Consider the following 16232-nt stretch of genomic DNA (forward strand, 5'->3'; position numbering starts at 1 on the left):
CTGCATTGGGTAACTCACTCCGAGGGCCAAAAGATGAAAGGGGGTGATCGCGAACTCGATACAGTGGGTTGGGTGTGTGCGGCCAAAGTTAGTTACCCGAAGAGTTTGGCGGCGTGATGATTGTTGCGGCGACAGGTTGTTTGTGTGGTAGTTCTATTTCTATTTGAGCCTAATTTTAATTTGTAGGTCATACATGTTGTTGGTTGTCCACCTCGTCCGCCTATGCATACAAGTGTAGAGAGAAAGAGAAAGAAGAAGAGAGTTCGTCGTTGAGGTCGGTCGGTGCGCGTGGGCGCTCTGCCGTCGGTGCCCGACTCGAGTAGTGTCTCAGTTGAAGATGAAAAGGGAAGAAGATGATGAAAGTCGGCGGGTCTAGTTGACGCGGGTACGGTGGCGGTTGTTGGTGGCCAGCACGTTGGTCGCCGAGCCCGTGCGCTTCCGGCGGTCCTTGATGTGGGCCAGCGTGGGGCCGTTGCGGAACCAGCGGTGCTCGAGGAGGTCCGCCATCTTGGCGCGCTCCAGGGTGTTGGGGTTGAGGAGGCGCGAGAGGAGGTCGTAGAGGAGCGGGTCGGCCTCGCAGCTGCCGGTCAGGACAAAGTTGGAGGTCTTGATGTTCATGACCACCTGCTTGGGGCTGTCGGCGGCGAAGGGCAGGTTCCCGGTGACCATCGCGTAGAGGCAGGTGCCCAGGCTCCAGATGTCGACCTCGGGTCCGGTGTAGGGCAGGCCGCCGACGATCTCGGGCGAGCAGTAGTTGAGGCTGCCCACGCCCTCCTTGAGGTCCTTGAACGAGCACCACACGTCGGCGAAGCCCCAGTCGCCCAGCGTCGCGGTCTTCTTGTCCTCGCTCAGGAACACGTTCTCGGGCTTGATGTCGCGGTGGACGAAGCCCTGGGCGTGGGCGTGGGCCACGGCGGAGACGAGCTGGCGGAAGAGGAACCAGCTCTCGTAGAGCGACAGGCGGCCCTTCTGCTGGATGTGCTGGAACAGGTCGCCGCCGGCGCCCAGCTCGAGCACCAGGCAGATGGCCTTGTCGTTCTCCACCACGTCGAGCAGCTTGGTGATGTGGCGGTGGTCCCTCAGGTGCGACATCACCGTGTACTCCTTGCGCGTGCGCTGGATCTTCTTGGCGTAGGCCACCGACGCGTTGGCGTCCTTGCCCGCGCTGCCGCGGCGGTTGGACCCCTGCGCCGCGCGCGTCTCTTCGGTGCGGCTCTTGGTCACCACCTTGATCGCCACCCGCTTGTTGGTCTTCCTGTGGCGGCCCTCGTAGACGCTGCCCCCGCCGCCACGGCCCAGCAGGCTCGACAGGTAGTAGTCGCCCACCTTGTATGAGAGCCCACCCGACGTACGGTCGATTTCTATAGTTGTAGTATTGGTTGTGGTGGTGGTGGTTGGTTAGTGAGAGCTCATCATCATATAAGTCATCTCTACACGCACAGAGCACACGGCTGGGTGGATACCAAGAGAGGTAATAGAATTTAGAGGTAAATTTGTTGTGGTTGGTGAAGCGACACAACGAATAAAATAATAATGGGAAATGCGGGACCAATAGAAAAAAGGTCCGATAAATCTTTAGAGAACGCCCGGACTTTTCACAAAGCCTCGAAAAGGAGACTCCGAGGTGAAGCCGAGCGGCCATTGGCCCGTTTTTATACGCGGCGGTTGACTCCGAATTGATCAAGCTGGGAGCCAAGTCCCAGTGGATCCAGGCGTCGCGGGGGTGGGCGTGAAGAGAAGAGTGGGGTAGCTCAGAAAGATGAAAGGAGTGGGTACCGAAACCGGGAGCGCAGACCATCTTGTTGTAGTAGATGGAGTGGTAGTGGTCGCGGCGGTCGAGGTAGGTCATGTCGCAGGAGACAGCGCGGCGCAGGATACCGTACTTGGCCTGCTGCATCTCCTCCTTGTTCAGGTGCTTGCTCGCCGTGGTGTTGTCCCTCCTCTCGATACGATACGACATTTCTTTTTGCGAGACAAAAGAATGAAGGAGGAGAACGAACACGAAGCTGGTCGTGTGGCTTGAGTTGTTTGGGGTTCGAATGATGAAGAGAAAAGTGAGCGAAGAACGAAAGGCGGCCTTTTATACTTTTTCGTTCTCTTGGTAGTTTCTCGCCCGGTCGTTGCGGCGCTCAATGACGTCGAGCAACTACACCTCCCGGTTCACCGTAGTCATGGTCGTGGCCTCGACCGAAGGCCGTCAAGGGTACCGTCAGCCTGACACCGAGCTCTCGCGAGCACGCGCCGATAGCACGTGCGGCGCGGATATTGCGCTACCAAGCATTCGCCTGCGAACTTTCGATCTTGATTGGATCACAGTCGGATAAATCCCACCATCTAACATCCAATCCCACATAAATCCGACCACTTAGATCGAACAAATATCATCATTCCTCACATTCCATGCAAACATGAAAAAAACTCAAGAACTTCAGTTCATCATTCACACCTGATGAACAGGTCGCTTAGGTGGCGCAGTTTCGGGTGAGCGAAACTCCTTCCGTCCTAGGTGTTCCATTTCCAAGACGACTTGCAACCATGGCGCGTGTACTTGAGACCAACTAGAACGCCCGCGGTGAGGTAGATGAGCCCCGTGCTTGCCGCGCGCAAAAAACGCACCACTTTACCCGGCTGGCCACGGTCAACGCTGAGAGGGGCCGTGACTTTAGCTGCCAACTATCGCAAGGTGCCAAGACGTTCTTGCCAAACCGTTGCCGGCCTGGCCACCAACTTCCAGAGTTGTGAACTGTTCACCGCAAGAGTTATCTTGACCTCAGAAACATGTTGACGGCAACATCTCTCGAAGAGGCGACGCTTTCACAAATACACATGTTGCTAGCCACACCGTGGAGGCACCGCTTGAGGCGAAGATCACTCAAATCACCCCGGCCAGTAGGTGCCGAAATGTGTTGGGTCAGCTCCGGAATTTGTTGCTGACGTGCCCTCGCCCAATCACATTCCGTTTTGTGTAGCCGCGGCGAGAACTCTTTCTGTCTGCTTCCCCCGGCGAAGTGGTGCACCACTTCGAACCACTTCCTCAAGCTTCTGTGTCGGTTACCTGGGGTGTCGCGAATGAATTGGCTCAGCTTCCCACCACTTCGCCGGTGCTGGCACTGCCCGCCAATGGTAGGAAGAGCAACTCGAGTGAGCTCGCACCAGCCGACAGCTCATAAAGTGGCCCCACTTCTGTGACTGTCAGCATTGACGCATTGTCCTGCTACTTTGTTGTGTGGTCGAAGCGGTGGAGGAGGCCTACACTTTGGGGCATGATTTGTGACACGCGGAGTGCTTCGTCATGGTCCGTGAGCTTGTCGTGATGGCCTTTAGGTACGCTTTGGCCACCGTTGATGGTCCCACATAACAGTGCACAGCTTTTTCTTCCCGATGGCGCTTCGACTAACCACCCAAACTAGCCTGCTTCTCTTCCAAGCGCTGCATCACGATTGTTTAACAAACACATTCATTAGCGTATGCCTCCAAAAAGTACAACGATCGTTGAGCGTCCCGCCGCTCTAGGTCAATCTACCCCCATCAGGTGCTGTGTTCAAGGTCGCCGGTCGGGCGCCTTGGTGGCGGAAGCGTGGCATCGCCGGAGGGTCGTGGGTTTGGCGGCCCCGCTCTCCGCTGCTTCTGCAACGTGTACCACGACGGTCGCCTGCGCCAAAGAAAGAAAAAGAGAGAGGCACGTTACAATCAATCTGACTTTGTAGCGCGTTCACACGCAAAGGTAGCCGCGTGAGCAAGTGAGTACCCGGCCAGGGGAGCGACAGCGGTGGCGTTGGAGGTGGAGGTAGGTGATGGAGGGTTGGAGTTGCTCCGGCCCTTCTCGCTCTCCTTCCTTGCCGACAGCGGCCGGCGGCGCAGCACTATGCGCTCGCCGCGCTGCATGGGCCGGCCAATGTTCGAATCTGCGAGTGATCGCACCACATCTCTGTTAGCCAACGCTACACCATCAAACTTGGCTGCTGTCGAAACGGTGCATACCATCTCCGACGATGAGCTGTCCTCTCTGGGCGGCGTCGCCTCTGTGGATGACGATGGAATGCTCCCTGATGTGGGAGCGCATGTTCTTCGTGGGGCACTGTGCAAACTGTGTGGAAGCGGGGTTAGGGTGGGTTGATGCTACGCGTGATGCTGATGTGCATACCAGGTGCCCGAGCAATGCCGGTTTGCAGGTGTGGGGCTTGCCGCTCGGCGGTTCCGCCTTCCACATGCAACACAGGCGACATCTGCGTGTAAAGACGCCCGTGAGCACTTCATGTTCTTCAAAAACAATCACGTGGTGGTGGTGGTGGCTGTACCGTGGAGCGGTGATGCCGTCAGGCAGCACAACGCAGCCGTAGTTCTCACCCTCGGGTCCCTCCTCCACCGCGGTGTTGTTGCTGGGCTCATCTGCGCCGGCGCTGGGCTTCTCTCCAGCCTCTACCACCTGGTCTTGGTTGGACCCCGTCGCGGCGGCGCTGGGTTCTGCGGCGGCAGCGGGAGACGCCTCCGCCGTGGTGGTGGTAGCCACCATCTCTCCCTCGCCGACGGCAACCACAGTCTCAGCCGCAGCCTCGGCAGCAGGGTCGGCCTGCTGACCCTCGGGCTCCTGGCCACCTGTGACCAACTCGCTGCCGGTCGCTGGTGGTTCGCTGGTCCTCAGCGCCATCCGTTCCTTCAACCTGGTGACGCGAGTGGGTTAGAATGCGGTGTTGATGGGGGCAGTGGTGGGTGTGCGGCACTCACCGGTTGCGACCAAAGGAAAAGATCCTGACTGGAGGGGCGACCTCCGCCGGCTGAGCCATCACCGGCCTCTGAGGCTTGCCACGGTTCCGTCGCGCGTTCTGATGATGTGAAAAAGAAGGTGAGCGACCGTGGGAGAAAAAAACTAATCTTTGGTGGCAAGCGCACGTTTTGGTCGTCGTCATCAGAGTCGTCGGTGACCTCGTCGTCTGTGTCCTCGTTGCCGTAGTCCATCATCTTGCCACGGCCACCCGCCACGCCCTCGTCAGAATCGTCGCCATCGTCGGTCTCTTCGTCGTCATCGTCATCTTCATCGTCTTCCTCCTCATCCTCATCATCCTCATCTTCTTCCTCGTCATCACTGCCATCCTCCTCCATCTGACTCTCGTCGCTTGACGTGTTGCTGTTGTTGCCCTCTTCTGCCTCTTCTTCTTCTTCTTGCATCTCCTCCTCTTCCTTCTCCTCTTCCACTACCACAGGCTGCGGCTCTATCAGGTTGCCGTCATCATCGTAATCGAGTTCTATCGGATTCCCGTGCTCATCTCTTTCGATCAAGTCGTCACTATCGTAGTAGAGATCCTCATCCTCCTCGTCGTCCTCGTCATAGTCTTCGTCGTCTTCTTCCTCCTCCTCCTCCTCTTCTTCTTCTTCTTTTTCTCCGCCTTCGCTCTTTCCCTCCTTCTCGGCTCTTCGCTTTCGCTCTTGCTCTTCTTTCTCTTTGCGCTCTCGCCGCTCCTTCTCCTTCCTCCGCTCTCGTTCTTTCTCCTTCTCTCTTTCTCGATCCCGGTCCCTCTCCCGATCTCTGTCGCGGTCTCGGCTGTCCCTCGGAGCTGCTAGGCCTCGTGCGCGTTCGTCGCGGCCGCTCGACGTCGCCACGCTCGACCCCGACGTCGATGACGTGGCGCCGCCCCTGCCAGAGACCGCCCGGTCGCCGCCGCCACTCCGCAGATCGCGCACCGCGGCCGACGGGCCGCTGCTCACCCCGCCGCTGTGCTCGCGCATCTCTTTGAGCGGCCGGTAGCGGATGGTGAGCTCCGAGTTGGACCGGCCGCTATCCTTGAACTCGCGGCGTCGCTGCCGCACGGCCTCCCGCTCGCTATCGCGTCGCACGCTGTCGTCCCGTGTCGATGTCACCTCTCGCCTCTGCGAGTCCGATCGCTCCCTTGATGACGACGACGACGAGCCTTCCTTGCGCCGGTCATTGGACGACGATGACGAAGACGACGGCTTGTCACCGCGTGCGCTGTGGACTTTGCTCGAGGTTGTCAGCCGTTCGGTGGCCGCGCGGCGGCGAGCCTGCGGCGAAGTTTCGCCCTCCCGCTGGCCTCCACGAGCGCTGTCCTTCGACGTTCCACTACTGGCGGCGCCAATGCCTATAACATTGTGTTTCGGCCCCGATTAAGATGAATTGAGGGCAAATTCGATGAAGGCGGAGAGATTGGAGGGGGGGGGTGGAGAAAGATGAAGATTGATGGCCTGGGAGGTCGAATAAAAGTTACCTCGCGAAGAGTTTTGTTTTCGGCGAGCGTCCGAGTCTGCGTCGTCGGCCTCATCTTCACCCTTGTTGTTCCGCTTGGAGCGTGGGGGGACGCCAAGATTCATTCGCCTGGCGGAGAGTTCTGTGGGGGTGCGCCGGGCCACTGCGGCCTTACGGGATGGCGCCCCCGCTATGGAAGAAGAAGAGGAGGAAGAAGAGGAAGAGGAAGAGGAAGTTGAAGGAGAAGCCTTCGCTCTGTTGTTCGAGTCATTATGGTGCCGGCTCATCGCTCATCTGTTGGGCCAGTGATGAGTGTGTGGCTCGATAAATATCAACTATTCTTTGATAGTTGAGCCCATGTTGATTCCAGCGACGTTCGGTAGAGATGGGTACCTATATTCTTGATTCAAGCTACCAGCCCAAAGCGACTCTGGGGTATGTCACACAACCACAACAACCAAGATACTCGACGAAGGTAGTTTTGGGAGCAACGAGGAATAATAGAGCACCCCTTATTTCATTTGCCGTCGACCGACCACACCAGACCACAGCACGACCATAAGCCCCAACTCTGCGAATCGATTTCCGGTTTTTGCCCGGCTCTGTCGCATCATTTCCTTTTTTTAATCACCAAAAGAGTGGCTAAAAGGGAGAGAGAACCTGTGGCCTACAGGTTTACGCGACCACTGGTCGTGTATCCGGCAATGGCGGCCATCACGTCCTGTTGAGAGAAGAGAGAGAGCAGAGGCAAGGCAGAGTAAGCGTAAGCAGTGTGTTGTGTGTTGTGAGGTTTGGTGGTTGATGAGAGAAGGGTGATCCTGCCTGCTCCTGTGCCTGTGGCACGCCGCTGTCCTCCGAATGGCTCGTGCCCAGCAAACCACCGCGTTCTACTCGAAGGTGTACGAGTTAGAGCAGAATGTGTGTGCGGGTGTGTGTGTTATGCGCGTGTTGTGTAGCTACACACCCGGAGACTGAAGGAAGCTAGAGGCGTCCTGGCCCTGCTCGCGCTTAATGAACTGGCGTATCGCAGCATCCTTGATCACCTTCAACTCCTCCGTCCGGTTGCGTACCACCCCCACCCACGGATGCTCCGCGTGTTCGTCGCCAGTCCTGTTTGTGTGTGTCCGCCGAACTTGTTAAGCAGGCCCAACGAAACAGACGCTGCTTGAACTACGTACTTGGCAGCAGGGACAAGGGCGAAGATACTCCGGACTCGCTTCAAGCAACTGATGGCTATACGGTGTGCATGTCGTGTGTCGTGTGTGTCGTGTGTGTCGTGTCAATGTGCGGCGTCAAAAGTTTTCGCGGTTGGTGAGTGCGTGTACCGGTGTTAAACTTGGCCATCTCCTGAGCTACTCCGCTCATCTCGTACTCCAACATGCCCACTGTGATGTGGCCGTTGCCGAGCACCTCGCGCTTGCGCTCCAGGGCTTGCGCCATGAGCCGCGCAGCGTCTTCCAAGTTCCTGGGTGGAGGTGGTGAAGCCTTCGGGTAAGTGTCCCTTCTGTTTGTGAACGGCGGGTGGTGGCGGCGTGAAGGAGGTGACCCACTTTTGCCTGAGGCACAGATCGGCCAGCACGCCCCAAGCCGTGGCCGTGGGGACACTGTAGGGTCCTGCGTGCCGCGTGAGTTTTGTGGACAGCACACGCACAGTGTATGGCGCCGTACCCCGCTCTCGCTTCTGGATCGACAGCACGCGTTTGATCATGCTCTCGGCCTCTGGATAGAGCTCATTTTCTGATGGAGAGCGTGTGGTCATGTGAGCTCCCGCGACCACTAAGCGTGTTGAACGAGTCGGACTCGAGGTAGGTACCCATGTAAACGTGGGCCATGTAGTAAAGATGCCGGCACAGCGCCGGATGCTCGACGCCTGGCGACCACATAACCAAAATAAGTAAAATGTAAAATGTAAAAGAAAATAACTAAAAAGAAAATTGAAACAAATGTGTGCCAGAATTGCGGTACCGAGCGTGGTTGAGAGTTTGTCGATGACTTTGCGGTAGGCGAGCTCGTTGGTGAGGTCCTGCGTCTTCTTCATGTATTCCCGGTTCAGGGCGTTCATCGCCTCCTGCACCTCCTTCTTGAGCGCCTGGACCTCGTGCTCGCCCTTGGCCCCGCTGTCCGCCGTACGCGACGGATTTACCTCGGGCGTCCACTCATCGTCCTGCGTGTGCGGTGCGTGGGTGTGCGGTGCGTGTTAAGTATATGTAGGCATAGAGCGGGCGTGCGAGAGCGTACGTTGTGGACGGCAGGTGTCTTGAGGCGAATGAAGCTGCCCTCTTTTTCGCCCATGCCCTCCGTCTCCTGCCGGCGGGCCTCCTTCTCCCGGTCCTCCCGCGCCAGCCGCCGCGCCTCGACAAAGTGCTTAACGCGCCAGTGCTTGCTGGCGTGGAGGTGCGAGTGGAAGAAGGGGTGGTCCCACCGCTCCACATCCCACGCCTTCTGGAACAGCTCCTCGTGCAGCGGCATGGCCTCCACGTGCTTGCCCATGTGCTCGAGCAGCACCGCCAGATCGCACTTGACCTCCATCGTCTTGGCCTCCGCATTCTCGTTCCGTTCTCTATCGCTCACAGCGTGAGTGTATGTTTCAACGTAGGCCGTGTGTGTGTGTGTGTGTGTGTGTGTGTGTGTGTGTGTGTGTGTGTGTGTGTGTGTGTGTGTGTGTGTGTGTGTGTGTGTTGCGTCGTCTCGTCTCTCTCTCTCTCTCTCTCTCTGTGTGTGTGTGTGTGTGTGTGTGTGTGTGTGTGTGTGTGTGTGTGTGTGTGTGTGTGTGTGGCTTACTTGATCTCCTTTCGCTTTTCTTCCTCCTCTGGCAGCGGAAGCACCGATCGAGCTTTTTGAAGAGAGGAATCGTGTCACTCGTACACTTCATGCGCGCGAGAAGAAGCAACGCAAAGATCGGGCGTACCCATAAGCTCGATGCTCCGACGATAGAGCCGCTCGGCGTCGTCGCTCTTGCCCAAGTCTGACCTCAGCCAGGGACAACGAGTTAAGACGCGTTGCGTTGCGTTAATAAGGCGTGGGCACTGTACCTTCGGTGACGTTGCCCAGGTCGTGGAGGGCGAGGGCTGTGAGGAAGCTCTCCTCGCCGGCGTACTTCTCGCAGATGCGGACCACCCGCTCGGTGAGCGTCCGTGCGAGGGCCAGGTCGCCCCGCATCCGCTGGAGCGTGGCGTACGGCGCGAGGTGGTTGCACAGATCGGGGTGGTCGGCGCCGTAGACCCGCTCCCGCATCTTCACAGCTCGCCGCATGCTCGTCTCCGCCTTGTCCAGCTCGTACCTGCACGTGCGCACAGAGTCAGCACGACACGACACTACACACGCAGCGCGGGTGTGCGGTGTGGTACTGAAGCCAACGCCAGGCGGCCCATCGCTCCAGCAGCCAGGCCACGGGCAGGAGAAAGGGCGACAGGAACCGCGACCGATGGGGCGGTCTTGCAGGCCTTGCCGTCGTCGGCTCCTCCGCCGTCGCCTTCGCGTCCGCCTGGTGCCAGCACCGCCAATTAAAAATAAAAAATAAAAAATAAAAAATAAATATTAAAGATAAATATTAAATCACTGTCTCGAGAAAGGGCAGTACGGGGGTGGAGTAGAGTCGGAGGGTTGCACAGGAAGGAAGGTTGTTGTGCGTAGGGGTGAGCCGGACAGCAGAAGATTGAGATGCGATTAATTTCCGGGATTTCAAGGATGAACACATGTGCCCGCCGCTCGCAGGGTTGTAGAGTGTCCTGAACGCTCCAACTGGACGAGTGGCGCCAGCAGCTACCGGACCCCAGGTGCCAGCCCTCCCTCTTGCCGCCACCGCTCTCATCCTTGCCGGTTGTTTGGTTATTTATTTATCAACAAAAAAAAGAAAATTGTTTTTCAGAATTGAACAAATAAATAAATAAATCAAAGAGTGCTGCGGTTCGATCAGCCCTTGAGGCCTTCCAAACGCTTCTTGATGGCCCCGCGGGCGGCGTCGGAGAAGAAGATGTCGACAAAGGTGCGGTCGAGGTCGCCCGCGCGCCGCTCGCTGTCGTAGCGCTCGACGATGGGCCGCTGGAGCACCTGCTTCACCGCCACGAACGCGCGCAGGCTGTGGTGCGCCACCTTCGTCCTCGCATAGTCGACACTGCCCTACTCACCGTAACACGACACACACGACACACACAACACACACGACACATACATACACGCCACACACACACACACACACACACACACACACAACAGCCACTCTCAATACCGGGTGGTCGTCTCACCTTTCATTTGTAAGCCCTACGCACCTCGGTCAAGTCGGCGCCGGCGGGCAGCAGGTGGTCGACGAGGCCGAACTGGTGGTGCGCGGCGTCGAGGCTAACCAGATCGCCGCTCCGGGTGAGGTCGTAGAGGCGCGGGTGGGTCAAGGCCACGTGGTGCATCACTGCCCAGGGTCCGCAGGGGAACGGTATCCCCAGCTGCACCTCGTTCACCCCAAACCAACTCTTGCCTGCATTTTGTGTGTGTGTCGTGTGTGTGTGTGTGTGTGTGTGTGTGTGTGTGTGTGTGTGTGTGTGTGTGTGTGTGTGTGCGTGTGTGTGTGGTGTGTCGTGAGTCTCTCGTGTGTTGCGAGTTGCATGGCATCAATGATCAGCTGCTCAGTGGTGCGTACCGGGGGCAGCGGCGACACGATAGTCGGCGGAGAGAGCGAGGAGAGCTCCGCCGGCGATGGCGTGGCCGTTGACCGCCGCCACGGTCGGGCAGTCGAGCGTGAGCAGACGCACGTACGACGCGTTCAGCCTGACCAGGCCCCAAAGAAAAGCCGCACGTACGTCAGTGATCACCGCGCCCAACGTAGAAGCAGCCAAGTGCCAAGTGTTGACAACACGAACCGATCAATGAAGTGGGTGAGCTCGTCACGGGACATGGCCAGCACCGTCTTGAGGTCCAGCCCCGCACAGTACGTCTTCTCTGTAGGAAATAACATTACTAATGAATAATTGAAAATAAAATACTAAATAAATAAATAGGCGTGCCCGAAGCAGAGGCGAAGACGACGGGCGAGGGCTGGGACGAGGCGTTCTCGCCCTCGAGTCGCTCGAGCGTGGCGTCGAGTTGGTCGAGGAACGCAGGGTTGATGCAGTTCACCGGGTTCGACGCCATGCGCACCACCCGCACCTCGGCCTTCTCATCGCTGCCACGCTTCTCAATGGCCCACCCACCGTACTCGGCCTATCTCATAGCACGACACGCACACGCACCACGATGAGCACCCGTGGGGTTATGGTTAGTGGGGGGGCAGTAGTACACTGGTGGTGAGGGGTGCGGCTCGGTGTCCCAGAGTCCATGCAGTGCTCACGCCCGCCGTTCTGCCGCACGACAACACCAGCGACCCGGCAAGACGGCAGCGGTGCAACTTCATCTTTTGCGTTTTTATTATTATTATTATTTTTATTTTTATATAATTGTTGGCCAGCACTGTCGACTGGCGCGGAATGTCGACGATGTGTTTTTTTTATGGGGAACCAATCATTTCAATTCACAACGACAAACATCTCCGGTGAGCTGTTGTTCGCTGTATCCAAGCTCAGTCTTCTCCCTTCAAGAAGCAAACAAAAAACAACAACAAGGAGAGAAGAAGATGATGGAGGTGCAGCAGGTACAGCAACCGGTCAAGAGTCCACGGCGTTTCAGTATAGCCTCGTTCCTCAGGCCCTCATCGCACTCCTCAACGCCGTTGCCTCCGACGTCGGAGCCGGCTCACCCGGTAGCAGCCGCAGCCGCAGCCGCGGCCGCAGCCCCCACCTGCTCGTCGCCCGTGTTACTCTCTCCGCCCGGGTCGTTCGAGTTCGACGCACTCAACTACCAGGACTCGCCCATCTTTCTTGCGCCCCACCAGGCCACCGACCACCTTTTGCCGTTGTTCGGCGCCGCCGAGCCCGACGCAGCGCTCGACACAGACCTGCGCCGAAGCAGCGACCCAGGCATGCAGGAGCTGGCCAGGCTCGCGGCCGGCCTGCGGCGGGACTCGGTGGCCGAGCTCCTCTCGTGCTCGGCGCCGGTCGTGATTCGCCGCTCCTCCATGCCCACGAGCTCGGCCGACGTCGAAGCCCACGTCGCCTCCTCCTCCACCACCTCGGCCAAGGCGCCGGCGAAGGTGAAGGGCAGCGGCGTCTTCCAGAGGCGGAAGAGCAAAGAGAAGGACAAGGCCTCGACGATGCCCGAGAAGACGAAGAAGGTGAAGAAGGAGAAGAACAAGAAGTTGGTGGTGGTGCCGGAAATAACGATAGAGCGGACGGCACCGGTGGTGGTGACGGTGCTGACGTCATCGTCCCAGCCGGCCTCGGCCTCGCCCAGAGAGCGCCGGGGCTCCATGATTGCCCCATCACCACCGGCCGCCACGATGATGAAGAAGATGAAGAAGATGACGATGGACGCGGCCGACGGTGCGGTGGTCGAGCCGACGCGGCACAAGCGGAGCCGGTCGTTGTCTGCGATCCCCGAAGTGGCCGAGGAAATGCAGCGCCGGTCGTCGAGCCGGGAACTCGAGGCCGTGGCGGAGGTGTCAACTACTACTACGACGACGACGCAGCCGCCGCTGCTGTTGGTGGGCGAGGTGGTGCTGCTGCCGGTGGGGGACGGCATGCCCGAGCGACAGCGGAGGCGGCACCTGGTCATCAACGAGATCGTGACCACCGAGAGGGACTACGTGCGCGACCTGCAAGTGCTCCTCTCCGTTTTCATGTACGCCACCCAGCCTTCGTTCTTTTCACCTCTTGGTCTCGTTCTTTCGGCTGCCCGCGTCGTTTGCTCATTGGTTCCTGTCGCACCAAAGATCTGTCAAACGTGCCCATTGGTGTGTTAAAATAGTGTTGTAGTTGCACAATTTCGACAGCAACCAATTGATGGCGTTTAAACTGGTTTAACCGACACCACACGCAACACAGGATGCCGTTGCAGAGCAAGGGGATCGTGACGGCGGAGGAGGGCCGACGGCTGTTCTCCAACGTGAAGACGCTGATGGCCATCAACCAGGCGCTCCTGGCCGACCTCGAAGCGCGCGTCGGGGCCTCGCAGGGCAACAACATCGGCGAATGCTTCCTCCTCTTCGTACACCACCCTCTCTTCGTGTATCGTGTGCGCCGCGCGTGTGTCGTGTGTGCGACGTGTGTCGTGTCGTGTGCCCTGTGAGTGTGCTGACGTGGCGGGCAACGCGCAGGGGGACTACTTGAGAATGTATGCGATCTACTGCGCCAACCAGAAGACGGCCTACAAGACGCTGGCGCGGTGCACCAAGACCAATGCCAGCTTCCGCGAGGCGCTGCAGCAGGCGCACGACAACGAGCAGACCAGGCTGCTCAATCTCGACAGCTACCTGATCAAGCCCATGCAGCGACTATGCAAGTACCCGCTTCTGCTCCGGGTACATTGCCTCCACACTTTTCTGGGCTCTTGTGTGCTCTCACTTACGCTCAATTGTGCACGACACGACACGCGCACACAATCGCACCCGACACGACACGACACGACACACACACGGAACAGGAGCTGATCAGCCTCACGGACGCGGAGCACCGGGACTTCGAGAGGCTGACGCGCGCGCTGGACAAGATCCACGAGGTGGTGGTGAGCGTGAACAACAGTCAGAAGCTGGAGGAGGAGATGGACGCCATGGCCAACGTCATCGAGCGGCTCCAGGGCACCGAGGTACTCCTTACACTGCACATGCAGCATCATCGCACACGCACACGCACGCACACAACACCGCACACAGTCTGGCCCCAGCTGACGAGTGTGGAGCAGCGGTTCGACGTGCCGCTGGTGGTGCCTGGCCGCAAGTACTTCCAAGAGGGCATTCTCCAGAAGATGGCCCAGGTATGCGCCACGCCTCACATTCACATTTGGCATTTTTGAGCTGACCCCTTCTTCGGCTTGCAAGGACACGAAGTGCTTGTCGGCCCTGCACTACTTCCTCTTCTCCGATCTCCTCGTCCTCACCACGGCGCCCGCGAGTTCGAAAGGTTCGCCGCGCGTGTGTGTTGGAGTATCGGTGTGTTGAAGCAAGCCAAGCTCCCTGGAGACGCAACAACTTAATCAAACAATCAATCACTGCAGCGGCCTCGGCCAGGAGGAAGAGTGGCTCCACCAAGAAGGTGGAGGTGCAGGCGATGCTGTCGCTCCTCGATGCCCAGGTGGACCTGAACGAGCCGACCAGCGCGGAGGACTGTGACGCCAAGGCCGCGTCGCCCACGGTGGAGATCACGAGCGGCGGCGACGAGTACGTCGTGCCCTTTGTCTCGGCCGACCACAGGTCGCACTGGGTCCTCGCCTACCGGACCGCCCTCGACTCCGCAGCTTCCCTCGCCGACTGCTGATGATGTCAAGTTTTGTAGAGTACACTACTTAATGTCCGCAAGAACAAAAGAACGAAAGCGAAAGCGAAAGCGAGGCTTGGTGCGGAGGGCTAGGAGAGGAGATGCGGTGACTCAGCGAAACAACGTCCTTCATGTCGCCGAGGTTGTTGCCATGGGTGGCCTTAACACGCCCGATGAGGTCGGACAGCAGCGTCTTGTTGATCGCCAGCAGCGTCTTCACGTTCGAGAACATCAGCTTCGCTTCCTCCGCCGTCACTATCCCCTTACTCTGCATCGGCGCACTGTGTCGCGGTGCAGTGATGCGTGTGCGTGTGCGGTCATGAGTGTGTGCGATGATGTGTGCTAGTTTCGTGCGCTCTTGGAGGATATGGGAGTAATTACACGAAGACAGCCAGCAAGACCTGCAGGTCACGCACGTTGACGATCTCGTTGATGACCTGGTGCCGCTTCCGCTGCCGGTCCGGCATGTCAGTCCGCACTGGCAGCGGACCCTTGGCTCCTCCTCCACCGCGTCGAGCTTTGCTCGACGACCTCTGCTCCATCTCCTCGGCCACCTGACCGATGACCGACAGCGAAAGGCTCTTCTGCAGCCTCTCCTCTTTCTTCGCACAGTGGGCGGCCGTAGGTTCTGGTTTTACCTCTGACTTAGGCGCTTTTCCAACCGCCGCTTCGCTCTTCTCGCTTTCGTTCTTTGGCTTCGCTTCTCTTTCTTCTTTGTCGTCGTCGTGCTGGACCCGGGGTTGTGAGGTCCGGGCTGGATGATGCTGTCGTCGGCTTCTTCTTCCTTCTCGTCTCGGTGCCCCTCGGGGTCGCCCACGGCTGCACCGTCGCGAAGTGCTTCTCCAGCCCCGCCCTCGTCTTTTTCTTCTCCGCCTCTCCTCCGCCATCTTCTTTCTCCTCGCCTCGTGACGCCGCAGGGTCGCGATAGAGGTGCGCCACCACGATGACTGGCCCATCTTCGCCCACTCGAGGGCGGTAGCGGTCGATGGCCGCACCGGCGATGAGAGGTCCTCCACCGCCGCCAGGTCGCCCGCCTTGTCGTCTATCGGCACAAAGCTCACACCATCCTTCATCTCTTTTTAATCTTGTGATTGACAACAGCCACAAGCTCGTGGTGACGGGCAAGCGCATGTCTGATTAGACCCTGCGTCGTTAGGGCAACTGATCATGGAAGAGAAGATAAGAATTGTCTGCTACGTCATGGCAACGTACACGCGCGAGATGTTTATTTGTTGTTTGCGCGTAGTTGCGTCGTTGTGGCGGGAAGTGTGGCGAAGGTGAAGGCGAAGGCGAGGAGGTTGGTCAAGAAGAGGATGAGGAGCTGCGGCCAGCCGACTCGCCTCTCTTTCGGACGAGCAGGCCCTCGACGTCCTCGACGTCGTCCAGCTGGACGAAGGGGTTGTACTTGGGGTGGAGCGGATGAAGAGGCTCCTCCTCGTCCTCCTCCTCCTTGTCGCTCTCCTCGCCCTTCTCCTTCTCCTTGTGGTTGTTCGCGGCGGCTGCGGCCGACGAAGAAGACGATGAGCCGCTTCGGAGTGGCCGGTTCTGGCGGCGGTCGGCCATGAGGTCTATGTCGGCCGACGAGCCGTCGGTGCCGGCCCACCGGTAGTCGTCCGCCCGATCGTCGCCGCTGTCTTCGGGCGAAGGCGACGACGATCTCTCTTGTACCGGGCGCGCGTCCGTCGATGCGGTATTTG

The 16232-nt window shown here is 58.8% G+C and overlaps 7 protein-coding genes and 1 pseudogene across 7 annotated transcripts in view; 2 read left to right on the forward strand and 6 right to left on the reverse strand.

Annotated features, from left to right (window-relative positions):
• The window catches only part of ACA1_211740 (uncharacterized protein), a gene marked incomplete at both ends in the record, with an annotated part of 570 nt that extends 523 nt beyond the window's left edge, over positions 1–47 (forward strand). Inside the window, one exon of the mRNA XM_004336964.1 lies at positions 34–47. Within this exon, the coding sequence (XP_004337012.1) occupies positions 34–47 (14 nt within the window). The remainder of the gene's footprint in view (positions 1–33) is intronic.
• A 325-nt stretch (positions 48–372) lies between these two features.
• Positions 373–1960, reverse strand: ACA1_211750 (protein kinase domain containing protein; the record flags this gene model as incomplete). Its single annotated transcript, XM_004336965.1, has 4 exons — positions 373–624; positions 706–972; positions 1018–1361; positions 1777–1960. The coding sequence occupies 4 exons, from the start codon at positions 1958–1960 to the stop codon at positions 373–375; spliced, it is 1047 nt and encodes a 348-aa protein (XP_004337013.1).
• A 1568-nt stretch (positions 1961–3528) lies between these two features.
• On the reverse strand, positions 3529–6275 carry ACA1_211760 (uncharacterized protein; the record flags this gene model as incomplete). The annotated part of the gene is made up of 8 exons (XM_004336966.1): positions 3529–3652; positions 3749–3905; positions 3982–4078; positions 4145–4226; positions 4299–4661; positions 4726–4823; positions 4891–6063; positions 6222–6275. The coding sequence occupies 8 exons, from the start codon at positions 6273–6275 to the stop codon at positions 3529–3531; spliced, it is 2148 nt and encodes a 715-aa protein (XP_004337014.1).
• A 591-nt stretch (positions 6276–6866) lies between these two features.
• On the reverse strand, positions 6867–9433 carry ACA1_211770 (tetratricopeptide repeat domain containing protein; the record flags this gene model as incomplete). Its single annotated transcript, XM_004336967.1, has 13 exons — positions 6867–6920; positions 7022–7086; positions 7164–7309; positions 7378–7432; positions 7525–7664; positions 7750–7813; positions 7868–7936; positions 7977–8069; positions 8165–8363; positions 8438–8759; positions 8981–9032; positions 9108–9164; positions 9232–9433. 13 exons carry the CDS (start codon positions 9431–9433, stop codon positions 6867–6869), a joined length of 1518 nt encoding a protein of 505 aa, XP_004337015.1.
• Positions 9434–10111: 678 nt separating this feature from the next.
• On the reverse strand, positions 10112–11582 carry ACA1_211780 (annotated as a pseudogene).
• Positions 11583–11801: 219 nt separating this feature from the next.
• ACA1_211790 (RhoGEF domain containing protein) lies at positions 11802–14535 on the forward strand (the record flags this gene model as incomplete). The annotated part of the gene is made up of 9 exons (XM_004336968.1): positions 11802–11819; positions 11855–11927; positions 11959–12904; positions 13108–13270; positions 13380–13583; positions 13706–13867; positions 13964–14035; positions 14100–14181; positions 14276–14535. The coding sequence occupies 9 exons, from the start codon at positions 11802–11804 to the stop codon at positions 14533–14535; spliced, it is 1980 nt and encodes a 659-aa protein (XP_004337016.1).
• Positions 14536–14563: 28 nt separating this feature from the next.
• On the reverse strand, positions 14564–15077 carry ACA1_211800 (uncharacterized protein; the record flags this gene model as incomplete). The annotated part of the gene is made up of 2 exons (XM_004336969.1): positions 14564–14803; positions 14952–15077. The coding sequence occupies 2 exons, from the start codon at positions 15075–15077 to the stop codon at positions 14564–14566; spliced, it is 366 nt and encodes a 121-aa protein (XP_004337017.1).
• A 683-nt stretch (positions 15078–15760) lies between these two features.
• On the reverse strand, positions 15761–16098 carry ACA1_211810 (uncharacterized protein; the record flags this gene model as incomplete). Its single annotated transcript, XM_004336970.1, has 2 exons — positions 15761–15856; positions 15889–16098. The coding sequence occupies 2 exons, from the start codon at positions 16096–16098 to the stop codon at positions 15761–15763; spliced, it is 306 nt and encodes a 101-aa protein (XP_004337018.1).
• Between the last annotated feature and the right edge of the window lie 134 nt (positions 16099–16232).

The sequence above is a fragment of the Acanthamoeba castellanii genome (assembly GCF_000313135.1).
Source record: "Acanthamoeba castellanii str. Neff unplaced genomic scaffold scf7180000084758, whole genome shotgun sequence".
Lineage (NCBI taxonomy): Eukaryota > Discosea > Longamoebia > Acanthamoebidae > Acanthamoeba > Acanthamoeba castellanii.